At 36.4% G+C, this 20,328-nt stretch overlaps 2 protein-coding genes across 3 annotated transcripts in view; both read right to left on the bottom strand.

The window, feature by feature from the left end:
* The window catches only part of LOC139964522 (myosin light chain kinase, smooth muscle-like), a 45,865-nt gene that overhangs the window by 25,035 nt on the left and 502 nt on the right, over positions 1-20,328 (bottom strand). The gene's annotated exons all lie outside the window — the stretch shown is intronic.
* On the bottom strand, positions 10,925-18,948 carry LOC139964523 (nexilin-like). The gene is made up of 2 exons (XM_071966143.1): positions 18,679-18,948; positions 10,925-13,887 (listed from the first exon to the last, which is right to left on the bottom strand). Exons 1-2 carry the CDS (start codon positions 18,773-18,775, stop codon positions 13,544-13,546), a joined length of 441 nt encoding a protein of 146 aa, XP_071822244.1. The 5' UTR covers positions 18,776-18,948; the 3' UTR covers positions 10,925-13,543.

The raw sequence follows: 20,328 nt of genomic DNA, 5'->3' as shown, positions 1-20,328 counted from the left end.
TGTGTTAATATAAAGGCCTAATATAACTTGTACATTTCTGTGGGTAAACAATCATGGGGGCAATAATATGTCTCTTGAATTATTAACATGCTGTATCGTCACCTCACTTCATCAGTTTAATTGACACTCATCATATTGGGAAGCAACAATTGTAGTAAAACTAAAAACAAAATAAGAATAAAAGAAAGAAGGAACTTTTGAAGGGACTATTAAGACACAAAAATGATCACGTAAATGCACCAGTGCACCAATTATATACCACATGCTCAGCACTTTCGAATAAGTTTGCCATTCCTACCGTATACTGACAGCCAGCTAAAATTAGTGCACTATTACCTTCTTTTATTTAATTCTTAATTTAGCTTTCCAATTCAAAGGAGGGGGAAAAGGGCAAGGTGAGGTGAGGGGATGGGAGGAGGGATGGGGGGAATAGATGCAGGTTCCCCTTTTGTTATGCCGCAAATTGCATATTTATCACTATTTTTATTAATGCACACAAATTACACTCCATAATAATAAAAACCAAAGGAAAGCTTCGTTCAAATTAATAACTTAAGCTAAAACAAAACGTTTTGGGTGACAGACATATTTTCAATGAAGCAAATAATGGATAGTACTTAGTTTCCTACAATTTACCTTAATCTTATTATGTTTAATTTCGTATTAACTTTTAAATATCAGATTGTTTAGATGATACTTCCGCAATCCTTATGAAACTCTAAATGGAACATGAGACTCACATTAGAGGGTATCTCCTGTCATGACACTGCACTTGTTTACACTGCATGCATCAAGTTTCTATGAAAGCCGAGACCCAAACTGTGCAAAACTATTTGAGTTACTTAAGAGAGCAAACTTTCAAGAGTGAATTGTCCTCGACTGTAGGCAACAATTCCAATCTATCAGCTGTTCCCAAGCTAATGTAACCACAGGCAAAATGCTATCATTGCTATTCACCAACATTGCCAGGAATTAATTTTAAATTTCTAATTGGATTGTAATGGATTAGCAGAGGCAAACAATAAAGGCATTATCACCTGACCATTGGCATTGAAAGAAGGAGAGGGGTTTGGGAGAGCATTAACTTGAACGGAGGAAGAGGCTGGGGGAAAACTTGAAACGGAGGGAGAGGCTGGGGGAATCGTAGTGGGGGGTATATGCCTTATTCAGTAAACACACAGTCAAGTTTGCAAAGATCCCTTTCCACCCTTGGATGAATTTTTGCCTGCTGAGTGACTAACAAAGGATATTTAACTGGGAATATAGATGGTGAATATTGTTGTCCCCATGGATCAGTATCTCTGCTTCTCCCACATGCATGTGTGACTGCTCAGCATCATAAAGTAACTGCCTTTCAGGCTGAATATCTTTCCATGCACAATAAACTGTATAGATGTGAAAGAATGAATTAAGGGTTCCTCTTTCACTCAGTAATTTTTTCAGTAGTTAATTCTCATACTTTTGTGTATTCTTGCCCATGTGGGAAGAGAGGGGTGAGTGTATGTGAGGTGGGAGCGGGTAGTGTTGGAGTTGGAGGTGGGGTGGATGGGGAAGGAATGGGATGGAAGAATTAAAATGCAGTTTTCAATTTATTTCCTACAAGTGAATGCCAGCTCAATACAAAACTGTTTGCCATACTACATTTCAATATGCCAGCAGAATTTGGAGATGCATTAGATATTCAAAAGTATAGGACTGGAAAGAAACGAATGCAACAATGTTACAAACTAATCACCCTGTCCTTTGGAACATGCAGGAGACTCTGAAAATGGAAAATATATAGCAATTACTTGATCATAACAGTGCCAGAAAAACAAAGGTTTCATTGCCTAACAGTACGGTTCAAGTTTGGCAAACTTCTTTGTCCAAGAAAACTGAAAGGTCCATAATTGATAGCAGAGTAGAGTGCTAGACCAACTTTGTTACCTTCTTCTGGCTAATTCGCAGACTTCCTGCTAAATAAATGTAGTGACATAATACCCGTCCTGAAGCAGCTTTTTTGGTTGAGTTTAAAAGCCCTGCATACACTGGATATTGAGGGCGGTGTTGAACCCCGTACTCTGGGACCGATTTACAGTGTAACATGGTTCAGACCCTGAGATTTGGACCCTGAGATTTGGACCCTGTGATAAACTAATAAGGGTTTGAGTGAGGATGAGATCTGCACTTCAGGTCAATTTGTAATGTAAACCAAGCTCATTGTTGACCACAGGTCAGGGTTGACCGGCGGTCTGGGTTGACCATACATTGGCATTGACCCTTATTCCTTTCTTTAGTTTTTGCCAGCATGCTGTCTGTTAACAAGCACAGGGTCTGTTGCAAATGCAATTGCCTTGTATTAATGCTGAACACTGAAACCAAGGTCAACCAAACTGTAAATGCTGCTCAGGTACCTTAATAGTCACTAATGAAATATCTTAGCCTCACTATGTCAATGTCAACTGTGAATGATGAAGAAAAAGTCAAAAACAATCAACATAATAAAGTAGTTACTGAACGAAGTTTCAACTTTTGTCAATATTCACAAAAGATGCAGTTTTGTATACAAACCAGCTAGAGATTTGCATTGGTATTGTGTGTGTGTGTGTGTGTATCCAAGCATATTTTAAGATTTCATTGGAATGGTGATCTTATTATTTACCACTAGTACATACATCTGTATCACATTCTTAGACAGCCCAGTCAACTTTAAATTGATAAGCACTGCTTGAGGCAGTGCTGGGAGTACAGCATGGTATTATTATCAAGATACTGTAGACTGAGATTGAAGAGAGTGACTGAAGTAATTTGTAATTGTTATGAAGTGATGCTGTCAAATAACTAACCTGACAGCAGCAACAAACCACACCACACTGAAAGACCTGTATGTCAAAAATGTCATCAAGTAGTCTATACCAACAGATGTTAGAGCAAATATGAAGACTCCTATAAAGGGGAAAGAGATGATATGATTTAAAATCTCAGTACATTAGTTTAATAAGCTGAGAGACAGAATCCTGAGGTTTAACCACAGAAGAATGTAAATACCAGAACTGAACAGCATATTCATATGAGAAGTAATAGTAGGAAATTAATAGTTTCTGATAGGTTAAATAGTTTGTCATCAAGGATACCCTTTAAGAAAAGTCATTCAAGATGGACTCGCCCGGGGGGGGGGGGGGAAACAAACAAACAAACAGCGTAACTGATCCACTCTCAGCCCCAGTCCCCTTAAATGGACACTGTAAATCATAAAGGAATCAATTGAAGAGTCCATCTCATCTGAACTGTTTTATTCACTGACAATATTTATCAAATTGATGTACGGGGTTTGACCCCATCTCGAGGACCTTGGGCCTATAATCACTCCACAAAGAAAGTTACGAGATAAGATTGTTTGGTGTCGGTCATTATTTCATGTCTACTTTGAAATTGTCCCAAACACGGTGACAATGACGATAGTTTTTTAACGTTAATAATTAACCCAGTTTAATTTACAAAAAAAAAATACTTATACTATTCTAATATATTGATACTTTTTAATGATATCAACTGTTTAAATTTGACATAGAACTAACATTGTTATTAATTTCAAAGAAAAGCTAATGGCTATGAACATGAATTTGCTGTTATTGACATCCTTAATCTAATTAACAAATTATGAGGGGAAAAAAACTAACATTTCCTAGCAGAATCTTATTCAGAGGCTAAATGCCTCTAAAGAAGATTCTGGCTACATCTAGTTGTCAGGACTTGGAAGAAAATATGGCTTTGTTTAGAATAACATATCAACAAAAAGTTAAGCAGGAGTAAGATTTGTCTACTTTGTACAATAAATATAAAGTCATGGGATGAATTGTTTCATAACCATGTGCAGGCAAATTATCTCAAAAATAAATATGCGTCAATAAAAACAGAAAGAGTCATTTGATTCAGAAACAGCATTTGCCATTTTAAATGTTTAAAATTGTGGAGGGATAATCCCTTTCCTGACCAAAATGGTCCCCAATCTACGGTCTTAATCTGCTGTTCTGTTTTACTAAGAGATTCATCAAGGCTGCAACCCCTTCGTACCCGCTAATAAAATTACCCGCTCTTATGATTATCATTCTGATTGTTATTACCCACTCTTTCAATATACAAGCTAATGAGAAAAGATGTACTACTATATACCAATGCATAATTCCACAGCAAGACATTGGTCATAGCTATACCCTAGCACACTTTTAATTTCATGTTTCATTGTACAAATACCACCCCACAGAAAATGCCTGCAAAGCTAAAACGACAGATATTTTTGAACAATCAGCATGTAGCAGAGACAATTTATCATTCCTGTAATTAAAAACTTGATACTCTGTTGTGTGCATTTCCGCCTGCCAGTTCAAAAGCTGTAAGTCACTAGTGTAATGGTATGCATGCAGGCCCCTACAGTGAATATTTCTATGGACACCCAGTGACAAGGCTGTTTGTACCACTGTTATGTTAGGAATGTATGCCCCAATAAGGAAATGCTCTCAGGCACTTTCAACCAATCAGCAGATAGCATTTGCTATTGCATGAGAAAAGAAACCAGGGGGTCACAATCTCTGCTAAATGCTGGGTGTTTGTTTGATAGCATGATTTCTGTTCATACTGGTAGTGTCTGGTAATGAAATATGTGTTATAATGCAGACAAAGGTTACGAGGTTTATCTTCGGGTACATGTGCCTTACGTAGACTAATTACCGATAAGGAGATTACTATATTTGACTACACTGCACAATATGTTTGGAGAATGGGGAGACTATACATACCAATTTACCCATCAGGTGACATTTAAGAAACACGAAATGGGATGAATGACTTAAGCGATAAGTCTCTCCTGTGGTCTAGTTTTTTTTTATACTGGAAATTTATTTGCTTTGGTCATATAAGCCATATGTGGTACAATGTAAATGGAACTTACACAATGACAAAGGGTGGAAGATAAAAAGGAACATGCATGCAAAGGGTCTTGAAAATTTACTACCAGCTATGGAGTCACCTCAGGAGGGGGAAAGAAATGCAGCTGCCATACCACACATCGTGTTTATATTATTTTACTGTCTAAACATTATAGATTAATAAATATTGTGTATTTCTGTAAAACATGTGACATTACAAATTATAATACATGAACAGCTCACATAGCCCTAGTGACCTCAACATTAGAATAAGTGAAGCATCCGCAACATTGTTAGTTTTAACACAAACTTTACTGAATTTTTAGCTTGCATTCATACATACTCTCAAAGAATATAGTATTTTATATATATATTTTTAGTATTATATATATTTCACCTTAAATAGAGAAATAGTCCAATTATCAAGAACAAGAAAATAGAGATTTTAGATGAGAAGATGCACATGAGGTAAATAGTCTTTCGGGTATACATGCAAGGGAAACATTGTGCAGTAGGTGTACAGGTTAAAAATGCTTTGTTCAGTCCCTCAAAATACTTCAAATCTCTTGCTGTTGGATACTAAACTGAAGAAATTATCAATGCATGTAAAAATATGTATTGTTTTATATTATTTTGGCTTCGATGTTCATTAACTTATCTCTCCCTTATCCCACCACCCACACTTCATCAAGGGGAGGGGTTTATGACCGTGTAAAACTGTAGAGGTGGTTACAAGTCATTAACTACCATCCTTTATCGCAACTCAATCATGTTGCAGATCAATTAATCTATTAAACTTGCTGCTCAGTTTTGTGCATCATTCAAGATTAACCTAGTTTTCACTGATCCCCTGTCCCAATTAAAAGAATCAAGCTAAGGCATGTATGTCAAATATGGATTTATCATTCCTTTAATTTTAATGTGGTTCATGCTCTCTAATTTAAGTTCAGAAAGGTTAGATTTAGCAGAAAAAAAGTCAAAATCTGGTGATGAAATAAAAACTGAGGGAAGTGCAAAGCTAAAATTGAAGTTTTGAATAAATAAACACAAAACATGCAAAGTTTAATATGTACAGTACAAGAACACATTCATGTGAGTAATTATCCTGTACATGTATCGTTTATCATATAAATAATATTAATTAATTAATAATGTTACTTATTGATCTAGGAAATGATGTATAGCAGCTTTTTGCTTTTTAACGGCAATTGTAGCCGACTTCTCAAGCATTTAATCAAAATATGATTGTAAATGACCAAAGTAAGTAGCCACCCTCCTAGATTACTTAACAACAGTTAATGAGTACAGGTAATTCGTAAATTTGATTAAATTTTTAAAATCTCCTTCATCCAGACATGTTTTCATTCTAGAATAAATAAATGTAAAATAAAAAACTTGCACAATTTAAAATGATAAACTTTAACTACGTCCATTGTTATCGATTTTTTAGTATCTCATGTCGTTGACTAAATATATCAAATAAACTCACAAAGCGACTTTTGGTCAATTTCAAGAGGGAATAAAAATAAATGTTTCTCTAGTACATGTATTAGTTTATATGATCTGAGTGGTTTTACATATTACAAATTTTCCTCAAATTTTGACCACTATTTACATCAATTTTCAACAGTATCTTATCACAAATATCTTTCCAACCTCATTTTAAACCAGTTGCAATTTAACAGCTCAAAAGTAGAGTATTTCTGATTCATGTTTAAATTTAAGAAAAGACATTCCTTATCACAAAATTGTGCAGTTACCCTTATTATCATTACTAAAACTACAACAAAGTTGATTTGAGGTATGATTATGATTTCCTTGCCAGAATATTTCATGGCCAGGAGATGGTCATAATATACTTTAGACATTAACAAGAATTTTTTAATCTTTAGTCATCCATCTGTCAAAGGCATTTTAGTTTAAATAGAAATGTCCACAACCAATCAAAGAATTTTCTCCATTGATGAGGGGGAACACCTGCAATCTAGTGTTCTCAATTGTTGAACATCTCTGCTGCCCTCAGTTTAATGAAAGGCAACCACATTAAAGCAGGAGTTGGTGTTTGATTGCCTAAATATTCCTTAGATATGCTTGACTTCTTAATTTGGGAGGACCCCTCTGCTTTAGTAGAGGGAGGGAAGGGGAGCCCCTACATTAGGAACCCCCGTGGCTAGAGGGCTTATGGGACAAGCCCAAGCTGAGGAAGAGCCGGCCACAGGGGTTCCTGTTATGGGTTAACTTGTTCCCCGAGAGGGTCTTAATGCCAGGTCAGGGGAATCCCCCCAGTGAAATCAGCATCCTAAGTCCAGATACTTCTGTTTCATGTTTAGTTCAGTGGCTCTGCCATTTTTGTGCCCCATTTCAAATCTTTAAAGGGTGTCTTCAAGTGTACATTCAGCCATATTTGAGAAAATCTTTAGTTAGTTTATATTTCAGAAAGGTCACAGGTCAAACAGGATTGTCCTTCACCACCCTACATTGCATATTGAGCAAGAGGGAAGTCACTTTACGACAAAGAAGGTGTCTTTAGTTTCATCTTAAAGGTATGATTGTTAGGAAACTGAAATCAACTTTTTGCTTATTATCAGCTCTACACAAATAATTAGGAAGTAAATATGATCACACTGCGGCATTTCAACTCAACTAGCTCTTGTTTGATAATGCACAATTATATCACTGAAAATCAATACAAAACATAAGCTTTTTTATTATTATCAATATAAATACTTTCTACGATGATTTTCTACAGTCAAATGCAACCAAACAAGTAACAGTTTTATTAGAAGCAGACACAGTGACACAAGCTGCTAGAACTGTGAAACTAGGTTTGATCACTATGAGCATAAGAAAGTAGGAGAGAGGAGAAGGAAAAGGTAAGAAGGGAGAGAGGAGAGAAGATGAATATGAAGATCAGATCCTAATTAGAAAGGTGAGAAGAGAAAGGAGAGGGTCAGAGAAGTGAGGTTAGGTGAGGAGAGATGAGATGAGGAGAGGTGAGGAGGGAAGGGAGGACCAGAGAGGTGAGGAGAGAAGAGGAGGGATGACGAGAGGTGAATAGAGGAGGGAGGATCAGAGAGGTGAGGAGAGAATAGGTGAGGAGAAAGGGAAAGAGGAGAGAATAGGTGGGATGACGAAAGAAGAGAGGTGAGGAGAGTTGAGGAGAGAAGAGAGGTGAGGAGAGAAGAGGAGAGGTGAGGAGAGAAGAGGAGAGGACCAGTGACATGAAGAGAGAAGAGGAGAGGGTGAAGAGAGGATCAGAGAGAAGAGAGGATCAGAGAGAAGAGGTGAGGAGATTTGAGTAGAGGAGATGTGAATAGAGGAGATGTGAGTAAAGGAGATGTGAGTAGAGGAGAGGTGAGGCAAGTGAGAGGAGCCCTTTAACAACCCTCCTGCCTCCCAAAGGCTATAGGATGTCAGGCTCCCAAACTCTTACACCCTTCCCTACACAGGTTTTGTTTTGTAATAGATCCAGTGAGCAGTTTTGTAGTTAAGTTTTTACTTTTATTGTCTGTCTATAGCCATATACCTTAAACTGTTTGTGCATTCTTCGATCTGAATAAATCAAGTAAGGTATATTTTCACAAAAGTTGAGAAGAGATGGTGCTATCGTGATGAGAAGGCATGACTAGCTTTCTTCATAGTTTCGATACAAGTTACCATCACAAAAGTTGCTTGACCACCAATTCCGACCTGGTTCCCATTGCCTGTATTCCTGGTGTTGTATAATTGACTACCCACAGACTGATCATGGACTATCATCAACATGATGAATAAGTCTGATATATGTGCAAGCAAGTCATTATCACAATAAATTGAATAAAATTTCAGATAAATTGAGCAAAAAGTAAACAAAAAAGGAATCTACATCATTAATATATAGTCTTTCCATGATGACATATCCAATTCAACCAGATGTTTTATTATTAAGAAAATATTATGCCTATATACCAGCAGTGAATCTGTTACCTTGGAACGCTGTATGGTAAATTACGATACGCTGAGGTATGTGTTTTTTTTTTTTAACGTATGTCAAGTTTACAATATAAACAGTGCATCCTTCTTACCAAGTCAGAATTGATCACCAGAAACTGAGAAAACAAAAGATGCCTGGCATTTACATTCCATTTACATTACAACAACTTTGATTGATCAGTTCTCCGGATTACATTTAATGGTTGTCGGAATTGGATTCATATTTTAGCCTTGAGGCTTGTTCAGACTTCAGAACACAAGGAGGGGGGGGGGGGGGATCTAGATCTTGTCGTTTCTCAGTGAGGTAATTAAGCTGAACATGGACATGTCCACAATTGAGAATGGGTGGTGGATCAATGTCGTACCAAAGGGCATTACGTAAACGCATTAATGCCACCATCATAGTTTACAAATCAGTTTGTTATAGAACTACGTACATGTAGTAACCCACATTAAAGCTTGCACTGGTGTGTGTTTATACGCAGATGAGATCTCAGGTCACATGATCTCCTGAGTGTTCACGCTAGAGTCTTAATCTCTCTTGCTAGGTCAGGAATATCTCCAAGAGAGAGATCATGATTATGAGCTTAAGTAGGGGATCATCCACACTACAATGTAGATCATCCTCCCGGTGTTTGAACAAGCCTTAAAAGTAGCAAACATTTATTAAAAGTGCATTCTTGAATGGACTAACCCTCACAATGGTCCTCAGAGACTGGCGAAGATTAAAGCAGACTTTTATGCTAAAGTTCAGCGGCACCCCACTAGTAAGAGGAAGGGGGTGGGGTTCGGTGTGTTGGGGGTAGACACTTACCTTTAGCACTTTATAAGGGGAAATACCTAGCATGTCCTGCTTTGATATGAGAAAATAACTAGACTGCTATGCACTTTCTTGAAACTTCCTTCATCGAGTTTTAATATCAAGAACAAATGTGGTAGAAAGTAGAACTTATTGTTTTTAAATGCAACCAGTTGTGCCAAAGTTTTGCTAAATTTAGGCTTGTACTGAGCCGTGGTCAGATTCAAGTTAGCTATAAAAAATGTTCCGAGAAGAAAGTAGCATATTTTAAAGCTGAATAATTGAGTTGCAAGCTGGAATACTTATATAAATATTACTAGAACTGTCTTGGCCTATTTTTTTTTTGAGATTAGTGTAAAATTCTGTCCAAAATCATCCTTTAAATGAAATCAAATTTTGACAGAATAAAAATTGCTAAGACTTATCAAAATTACTTTCCTGAATGCTTTAACCATCAAACATTGAGAAGTTTTTCATTAGACAATTGAGCGATATGCAATCAAAATGTTTTGAGGATAGCAGAAAATTGCCTCTTGAAGACTGAGCAAGAGTTAATATTTTTCATTTTCTAGCATATCGGCAGATTACACTGATGAACTTTTAGTCTCATAATCTAAGGGTGATCTTGGTATGAGTATACCATCTTCAGGAAAGTTGCGGTTCTTTGCCAGGGAAATAAAACTTAAACCACCTAAACTTTGTTACCCTCCTGTGCTCCTCCCATGACCCAATCCCCTTCCCAAATGAGAATAAACAACTTTTAAAATGTCAAGTAACATTGAACTCCCTTTTAGAGTCTTCAAAATTTCAAATTAAATACATTACATATCATACATCTGTAGCAGATGAAGATATCTATAGTTAAGTAGTATACATAGTAGTACCCTACCATTGAGGTATATATTTAGAGCTATAGATGGTATTAATCAGGCAAACCACATCCACCCTGTCACAAGCCGTCATTGAGTAGGCCTACTTCTTTATTGAAACAAACCATGCACACGAGTTACCCATTTTGCCTTACAAATAATGGCAGCCCATCCAGCCTCTCTAAATCGAAAAGTGCCTGTACCTTCTATTAATGTATCATACTTTTAATAGTAAACCGTCACCCCCTCCCATCCCAACCCCCCCGACCCTACCCCAAACATTATACATCCAATATTAGTACATGAAGTACCACTCACCTTGAAGCGAGTCACTCCAAGCTGCAAGACAGAAACCAATCAAAAGAAAAGGCTCATAAAAATGTTTTTTTTTTGTTCAGTTTATTAATCCGTACACATTCAAGGCAGTACATTACACCACAAAGTATGTTATATGCAAATCTTCTAATGCATTTGAGTGCTTTAGAATCAGTTACAAAAAACCACACTTTTGTACTTGAATTTTTTTTTTTTTTTTTTTTTGTATTGATTCCACACTATTTAAAAAAAAAAAAATCTCAAACTAATTTTTCATCACTTTATTCCCCAACACAAAGAAGCATTTTTGTTTAAATATTAAACTACACACAAAGAAAACAAGAAGAGATCTACTAAATGTTTGATATATGATATTGAAGCGCTAAATTCTCCTGACTTTACCAATTCCCCCCTAACCACCTCCACCTCCCGAACCAATAATAAAGAAAGAGAAAAAGAAGTTTTCAAAAGATGGTATTGCATAGGTAACAAAGTGATTTGTGTATACATTCTTAGTTGCAGACAGTTTATGTACTAAGTGTGATTAACATCAACGTTTTAGTAAACAGTAAAAAGGTCTCATGCCAAGGCAAGATAAAAATGAATATTCATGAGGAAGAAAGTTTGTGGTTTTTTGCTTTTCTATTTGTGAAAGACCACAAGGTATTCTAAGAAGCCAAAAACAGATGGGAGGGGTGAGTTGAACCTCTTCATGATGTTATTAAAAAGAGATGCTGTTCATATTTTTTTTCTCACCAAATTATTCTTCTCCGAGCATATTTACCACCAGTGATTTCATCACTGTAACTCTGAACCAAAATCAATCCCTCGTACTTAGGATAAAAATCCCAAAGAATCAAAATTTTGACATATACTCAGAAATATGCCTGCATATCCAAATACCCAAAGGTAAAACATGTTTCTTTTCAATTCACACTGTCTCTTACACGATATTAAAACTGCTTCGATATAGCCGGTAGTTCATTACCATGCAACTTCAACATAGTCAGACCTTCTTAAAAGCAGCTCAGACAAGAGTAAAGTACCCTTTCCCTTCACAGCAAGAGAGTATTCCATGCCATTTGTGCCACACATAATTGGTAAGTCTGTGTAAATATTTAGCATACATAAGAGGGTGTTAGCATCAAATTATGCACCTAAATTGAATTATTCTGAAAAATTCTCATTTTATGCATGTTTTTACATAACCAGGACATGTTAGTGTAAGTTAAAAACTGAAATAATTTATAAAAAGCTCAGGATTTTAATTGCTTTCAGAGGAGTAATCATATGTCAAGTATTAACCAGCTATGGAAAAACACTCAGCCTAAAATGATACTAACAACTTTCAGGAACAAGTCAGTGGATAGTTTTTCCAACTACAACTACAAGTAACTTCAAGTAGCATTACTTAAGTAACTTAAGTAGCATTAATAACATATTCTGATTCCTGCAATAAAGTGTTGAATCTCAATATTAAAGAAATTTCAGTTTTCTTGTTTGATCTGACCCCAGCTGTGGTATGTAGAAAAGGAATGTATATATGTTCCTTTCTTTAACAGCCATCGCAGTTTCACTTCTGGTAATGGCAAAATGAACATGAAGCATGATAAATTTATGATGCTTATTGAACATGCTTCCATACAGATCATGGATTATACCTGCAGCAGAGGAAAGAGTATGCTGTAAAAAAGTTGACAAGTTAAAAAGTTGACTATTTGCTACCGAATGTTTGAAAGCACAATAGCTTGATAAATATCAGAAGCATCAGTTTTTGCCCCTCTGAGCTGTCGGGTTGATTCAAGCAACGGTTATTCGAAAAGCCAAAGCTTTTCAGCAGCATTCATTGCAATTAGTGTTGTATTTGTAGGCTAACCTGCAAAATCTTAAACAAAGAAAACAAACTGATCATCTTGCCATGAGAAAAAGGCAAAATAGACACCAAATAAAGGAAGGGAATAACATAAAATACAATCAATCTAATCTAAGCAGTAATCCATTTTTATTTAGCAAATTTTGAGTCAAAGAATGTCTGAAAGATTCACAAGACAAATAGCCTCATATCAGGTACATAAAATGTAACTTCCTAGTACAGCATTTCAACTGATTTTTCTGAAGTTCCAACCATCCCGGTTTTTCTTTCACATTGAGCAGGGTTTATCTAGACTATTGAATGTTACAGAGAAGGAACATGCTTCTCAAAGTTTGAACAAAAACAACCTTTATTTAAACTGCATCACATTTGGGACAATAGATATAACTGTTAGCTCTGTCTTATCACGATCTTTAATGTATAAAAGACAAGAGGGAAAAACACATTAATCATAACGGTTAATTAAGAGAGGGAAAGGTCTAAGGAAATTATGATTGCAAGACTTAAGCTTGTATTATTTTTTTTGTCTTCTTATGTTAATGGGATTATATGACATCATACTTCCATCTGTGCTTCCATTTGTGTATGTTTTTATTCTAGTTCATCACCTTCTTCAGCTTAACTGATCTTTACCAAAAATCAAAACAGAAAAAAAAGAAAAGAAAAGCATTGCAAATAATCCCTTACGAGATAAACTCCAGTCCTTTTTTCGCCCCTAAGTACAAAATAAGATTGGTTTGTCGTTGTTGTTTTTGTCGTTAAGTATTTTAAGCTAGCTGTGAATTTTATTAAATAAAAGAAAAAGAGTGTTTTATGTCTTGTTGAAATCTTGAAGTGCCGCCTTCACGTGTTCTGGCATCTCTTCCAAAAGTAGATCGCATTCGCTAAAGACTTCGCCTTCACTATTTTTAACGCAGCACTTGTAAATACCGCTATCTGAATCTAGGCTGGCTTCTGTGATGATAAGCTTGTACTCCCCTGTGTCCTCGTCAACCTCATATTCCAAGTTTGGATTGTTCTCTATATCCAGAAGTTCCCCGTCAAAGAACCATGTGACTTCGAGTGGTTTTTTGCCTTTAATTTTGACTTTAAAGTCCACCCCGCTTAATTCTACCACTTCCTGTTTATCTGGTAAACATACATCAAAAATTGGGGCTGTAAGAAAGATGGAAGGAAAAAAAGAAGAGGTTTGTGAGCAAATGACCAAAATATAAATATATAAGGAGACATTGTCTCAACTGATATTGGAGTAGCAGTGACAACAAAATATGCAAATAGATTCATAGAAATGTTCACAAGGAAGATCAAGGGCGATCTACATGCCTAAAAAATGCAGAAAATGGACAATTGGATGAACGGTTTGATCTTGAAAAGCAACATTAAGTAAATAAATGTCTAGTTAATTTTTCCTCTTTTTTACATACTTTTTTACTGAACAATATTCTAATATTTTCAATAACTGAATATCGCAATGAAAAGGGGAAAATGGTATATTAGCGGAAAATTAATAAAGTGATCGCTGTGATGTTTAGAAAATTAAAATATTTCCTTGTAAATAATACATAATTCGAAATTATTTTATTGATATGATATATATGTATGATTATTTCAACATTTTTTGTTCTGACAGATTTAGGTTAATTTAGTGAAAATTTCATCAGTTTATTTGAAAAGTGATGAAATCTTCCTAAATCTTCATATTGTCCTTTTGCTGCAGAAATGTAAAGTTCATATGTTGCAAGCTGTTAAAATGCTAACTGATCAGCTAATTGCTTTGTTGAAAATTGTTACCTATCTTCAGAAAGATAACCAAAATATACTGCACCCAACTGTACCTCCTCCCCCCCCCCATCCCCACCCCCAACCTAACTCTCTTATCCCTAAAAGAAATGGAAATAATATATGTTTTTCTTTTCTACCAGTTTTGGCAGAGAAACTCCATAATAGTTCACAACTAAAGGAAATATATTAAGTTGCTATGTGGAAACAGTCCTCAACATATTATCATGCCACTGTAACCTTTTGCGAGGCGATTTACTAAGGAAGAAATCTCCTCAAATATGTTAATGGTTCCTCTTCCAAGGTACTGCATGTGAGTAAAAACCTTTTAGCATGTTTTGTATTGTGTTTTAAGTGACATTTAGTGATGAGGAGGAAGAGGTAGTTAAATGGAGGGTGTTTGGGGAGGGTGTTTGAGGGAGGAGTGTTTGGGAGCGGAAGGTGATTGGGGGAATGGGAGTGTTTGAGGGAGGATTTGAGAGAGGATGGTGTTTGGGGAATGGGGGTGTTTGGGGTGAGTGTTTGGGATAGGAAGGTGCCTAGGCAATGAGGTGTTTGGGGATGAGGTGCCTGGGGAATGAGGTGTTTGGGGATGAGTGTTTGGGAGAGAAAGGTGCTTGGGAATGGGGGTGTTGAGGGAGGAGGGTTTGGGAGAGGATTGTGCTTGGGCAATGGGGGTGTTTGAGGGAGGAAGCTTTTGTTCTCCCTTATCACTACCTTGCTGCACCCTAACAACACACACATCAAGGCTAATTTTGCCTACAGTGAACTTCACATTCACACTTTCATAGGCCTTTCTCTGTTATCTCTCTATTATGGTATCAAAACCACCCCCCCCCCCACCCCAACCCACAAATGATTTATGTAACCCAAACTTCAGCCATGCTATTTCCTTAACTGTAGTAAATGTACATCTTAGCTTTTTAAAAGATTATTCCTATCACATCTAATTGTCTTCATTGTCTCACTCCACTATAAATAAACTGATCTATTCCCCTCCTGCATCCCCCCCCCCCCCCGCCCACACTGTCACAGTGACATTCACCTACAGTAAGCACCCAACACATTTGAGGTTTTCACATCTCTCTTTCTGTCTTATCTAATTGCATTTATGTCTCACAGTTTAAATATTGTCACAGTTAACCTACTTTGACAGCCTTCTAAATTTAGGAAACCTTTCCATACTGCACTTTGTCTAAGCTAATAACAAGACAGAACACACCAGGTAGTAATTATCATTAATAATAACGACCACTCATTAATATCAAGTTCTTTCTTCTGAGGGGGAGATACAACCTCGACCTCATTTGTTCTAAATTTACTCATCAATTAAAGACAATACACAGAGTTAGAAAGAAACTGGTAAAGAATGTTGGCAGAATGATGAATCTGAAGGTTGAACCAAGTATTCGATCAGTAAACTTGTGCATAATTTGCATAAATTTATGTAAATCAATACATCTTTTGCACCCTTACTTGAATAATGAAATCCCTCCAGAGAATGGTTTAAAGAAGATTATTTTGAGTAAATTTCTATATAATTTCATAGCTTTTAGATGATGATACACATAGGCAGAAAGAACTGAAAGAAATTTTCACTTCAAAACATACCCATAATGTTGCACAAAATTTCATCTATGGACAACCAATATAGAAAAACCCCCCTCAACCCCTAGCAGACCGGTCGAAATTGCACGAGTAGAGGGAAGTATGATATTTTCGAAAATTCAGACACAGTTAAATTATTGGTGTAAAAATATTAAAACCTCTTATAACGGCTACTATAAAACTTTGATATCATAGAAAATACCCAAAAAAATATGCTCGAGGGGGAGGGCGGTCTTCACCCCCCCCCCTCTCTCTCTTGGCTACGCACCTGCGGTTAGAAATCTTGTAGGAAACAGGCCAAATGGAAACCCAGTGAATCCATATCGATGTGGATCATATATATACATGATTGTACGTACTTACACTCATACACAAGATGCAAACCAAATTTCATTACGGATGCGGTCCGTCTAGCTATTCATTTCGAGAAAAAAAAGTAAAAACTATTTTCGGTCATATATAGTAACAAATTGTGACACGGTTAGACAGGCGCCTGGCGAGGAATTTGCCAAGGGAGAGGCAAAGCTTGTACCCAGACTTTCTAAGCGTAGCGCCACCATAAGTTGGCGCGAAGCGCAAAAGAAAATTTTGGCCGAAAATGCCTCCCCAGATCGCTGGAAATGGCACTTCCCATGCCTTTTAAGTTGCATCTAAGCATTTCCTATATCGAAATTACTAGCGATATCATAAAAAAATACAAAACATATGCTTAAAAAAACTATGCCACCAAATATTGGGGGGGATATTAGATACTATATCCCCCACCTAAAATATTGAGGGGGAACATGTCCCCCTCATCCCCCCCATGATCGCCGCCCATGAACGTTGATAACTATCCAGTAAAATAGATTGTGTCTTGTTTGATAGTATTGTAAATGTTGTGCAAGCCTTCTTAGTGTAGAACCCTGAATGCTGCTTTAAAGGAGCTTACAAAATGTTATTGTTCGATATTGTCAATGTTGTGTAAGCCTTCTTAGTGTGATTCCTTAAAGTTGAATAAAACCCAGAATGTTGCTTTAAAGGAGCTTACAAGATGTTCCTGTTTGATATTGTCAATGTTGTGCAAGCCTTCTCAGTGTGCTTCCCTATGTTGAATAAAATCTAACACAGATAGGATCTCAAATAAGCTACTGTAAGGCTTCCTGATCCTTGGGTCTCTAAACTCTGAATGCTGCTTTAAAGGAACTTACAAGATGTTATTGTTAGATATTGCAATGTTGTTTAAAGCCTTCTTAGTGTAGTTCCTTAAGTTGATTAAACCCTTACTGCTACTTTAAGGGAACTTATTATGTTATTGTTTGATATTTTCAATGTTGTGCAAGCCTTAATTCTTAGTGTGATTCTCAGTTTAGTTGAATGGAACCCTGAATGTTGCTTTAAAGGAGCTTACAAGATGCTCATGTCTGATATTCATCTCTTCGCATGAATATTGATGCTGAATGGATCTAAGAATGTTACTTTGAGGCAAGGGTTTCCTGAAGTAACAGTCTCACATGTGACATTTAGATCATGAACCGAAACAGACAGATTGTACAGCAGCATGAATTAATCAAACAAGAAAATACATGTTTAATAGAAGCAATTTAACCATTCTTTAATATGTAAAAATAATAATCATAATACATAAAAAAAAAGAGAGATATGTATCACTCCTTATTTGAAATTATGTAGATTGTCACCAACAAAGTCCATATGGCACTAACTCAAAATTAATAAGTCATTAAAACAGGAAATGTTTCCTTTACCATTATCCTAATGTTTCTTTTACCAGTATTATAATTATCTTTATAGCCTTCAACTAAAAGTTTCAAAGAATTGGAAGAATTGCAAAAATGATTTACGATTGCTCATCAAACTGTAAAGAAAGACGCATCAGATCATGTGACTTCAAAGTATTCCAAGAGGCAAAGAGGTCAAAAGTTCATTCTTAGGAGGAGCAGTACTTAGATGATGAACAGTAGCTCTACTTTAGATGATATTAGTTCTGTTCTACACCCTACTTCTACTTTCGAAAACTAACTTTCCTTTATACTAAGTATCAGAGGTAAGGGAAAGAAACAGGGAAAGAGAAGGGCATGATGGAGGGGGACAAGGGGATGGGGAAGGGTAACAAGGAGTGGTAGATGTCATTTGTATAACAACAGTACACATAGTAAATGCAGCACAGTAAGGAAAATGTCCTAATTTTGCTAATTTAGGTCTAATCTTAGACCGAGCTAGCAGTTCATAGACCTGAGCCTATATTGCAATCTCTTTATTGATTAGGGTGCCATTTTGTCACAATAGGCTGACAACCACATCAGTAGCCTACATTAGCATGCTCTACATTAGTTTTAATGAGGAATTAATTTCTACACACCTACTGAAAGATCTTACATTATTACAACAATTAAATAGATACAGTCACAATTGATGCTTAACTATCTCTTTTAGCTACAGAACTAATTTTAGATTATTATTGAAGACTCAAAGTCTAAGCTAGGTCTTGGTGTTAGGCTCTATGCCCTATGGAAGCCACAACAGATGAGATTTAGGAGAAATGTAACACATTTTTCTTACCTCCCCCCTCTTCTTTCTTTGGTGGAGCTGCTTTTCCTGGTGCTGTCTTGGCTGGACCAGGGGCTGGCTTGGCTGGGCCTTTTTGAAATCGACTCATGGTGATTGGTTTTTTGAAGAAATGGAAACCCCTTTTGGTGAGGTACGATGCCAAAAGCAATTCGGATGAGGATATTTCTAACCGTCAGTAATACACAAAACAGTGGACGGAAGCTAAGATCTTAACAAGGCTACTACAGTACCAAGCGTACCAGTACCAACTACAATAAGATGCACATATGATGCCCAGTGTAGTATGTATGGAATGCGTGGAATTCAAACCATGAAGCAACCTAATGCTTTACTCTGGCCAATGACTTGAAGCCATGGGAGGGCAGGTCTGGATGAGTAAGCATTCAATTGGCGCAGGGACTTTCTCTCTTATGAATATTCAACAGCTGTGTCAAATATCAGGGCTCTTGACTTAAAGGTCAGGTTCAGTGCATCCCAAAAAGGTACATACAATGACAGATATCGTTTCACACTGGATCTGACCTACAAAAGTTTTCAATCATAAATATTGCTTGATGACCTTTAAGTTTTAACCAGTATTTGGAGGTAAGAAAATTATAAGGATGGGTTTAATACGAAGACTGTCTAAACCTGTAAATGTCTAAATTCAATTTAATGGTTTCTGAGGTTAATTATAATGCTGAATGAAGAAGGAAGATGATAAAAGACAAATCAAATACCAATGGGGGGGGGGAGTGGAGGGTTGGGAGTGGGGGTGGGGAAGTAGGCAAAAGGTAGTGTAGGAAGTAGCTATTAGTGGAAAAGATATACTTTACTGCAAAGTTAAGTATTATCTGGTAAGAGAATAGGCAAGTGATGAGTGGAGGAGGGGGGAGGTGGAGGGGATGGGTGATGAAGGGTAGTGACATAGAGTTTAATGTATGATTACAAATATTTCATAAATAAATTAGAAACATTTTATTGTTATTCACCTGGGGGGGGATTCATGGGCTATATGACTGGAAGGGAGGTGATCAGCCTCAAACAGTACTGCATCCTACATTACAGTGCATTTCTTGTTTTAGGTCACCATGTTTTTACCTCTGTCTGTAAAACATGGGTGACTGTTAACTCAACTATACTGATTGTTTCTTGTGTTAAATTGATAGTGAAGTTTTCTACTCTAAAACCAAGTATCAACCATTACCATGGACCTACGAAACTTTCACAACAGCTATATAGACCCAATCTAATTTGCATATAAGAATTGGGGCTAAGTTAGTTATAGTTTCATTCAAATAAAGGAGTAAATGTTCAAACTGTTGGAACTTTAACATTTGTTAATTTACAAGTGAAAAATACTGATAGCAGAATTGTCTCGCCAACTTTGAAGTTGAAAATGAAATCAAATTCATCAATTACTCCCTCAATAACTTTCACAGAAATGTCCCAGCATTTTTATTTTGAAATATCGCCAAATTATTACTTACCTGATAAGTGCAAAATATGCCAAAAATGCCAAATTATTACTACTGGTAAGTCTGGTAAATTTTTTGACTAAAACCATAAAGCTACTTGGCATGAACATGAGCCAGCTTAATTACAAGAAAAGCAAACAGATTAAAAAATTAAACAGAAATCCTTGCTAAACTATTGTTACCA

The sequence above is a fragment of the Apostichopus japonicus genome, chromosome 23 (genome assembly GCF_037975245.1).
Source record: "Apostichopus japonicus isolate 1M-3 chromosome 23, ASM3797524v1, whole genome shotgun sequence".
NCBI lineage: Eukaryota > Metazoa > Echinodermata > Holothuroidea > Aspidochirotida > Stichopodidae > Apostichopus > Apostichopus japonicus.
The sequence above is the reverse complement of the archived record's forward strand: the minus strand, read 5'-3'. Positions and strand labels throughout refer to the sequence as shown.

Bases quoted from the DNA above. Each gene is read 5' to 3' on its own strand.
- LOC139964523 (XM_071966143.1), bottom strand. From the start codon at position 18,775: ATGAGTCGATTTCAAAAAGGCCCAGCCAAGCCAGCCCCTGGTCCAGCC. The intron at 13,888-18,678 runs GTAAGAAAAATG...TCTTTCTTACAG, and splicing joins AAAGAAAGAAGAGGGGGGAG to CCCCAATTTTTGATGTATGT.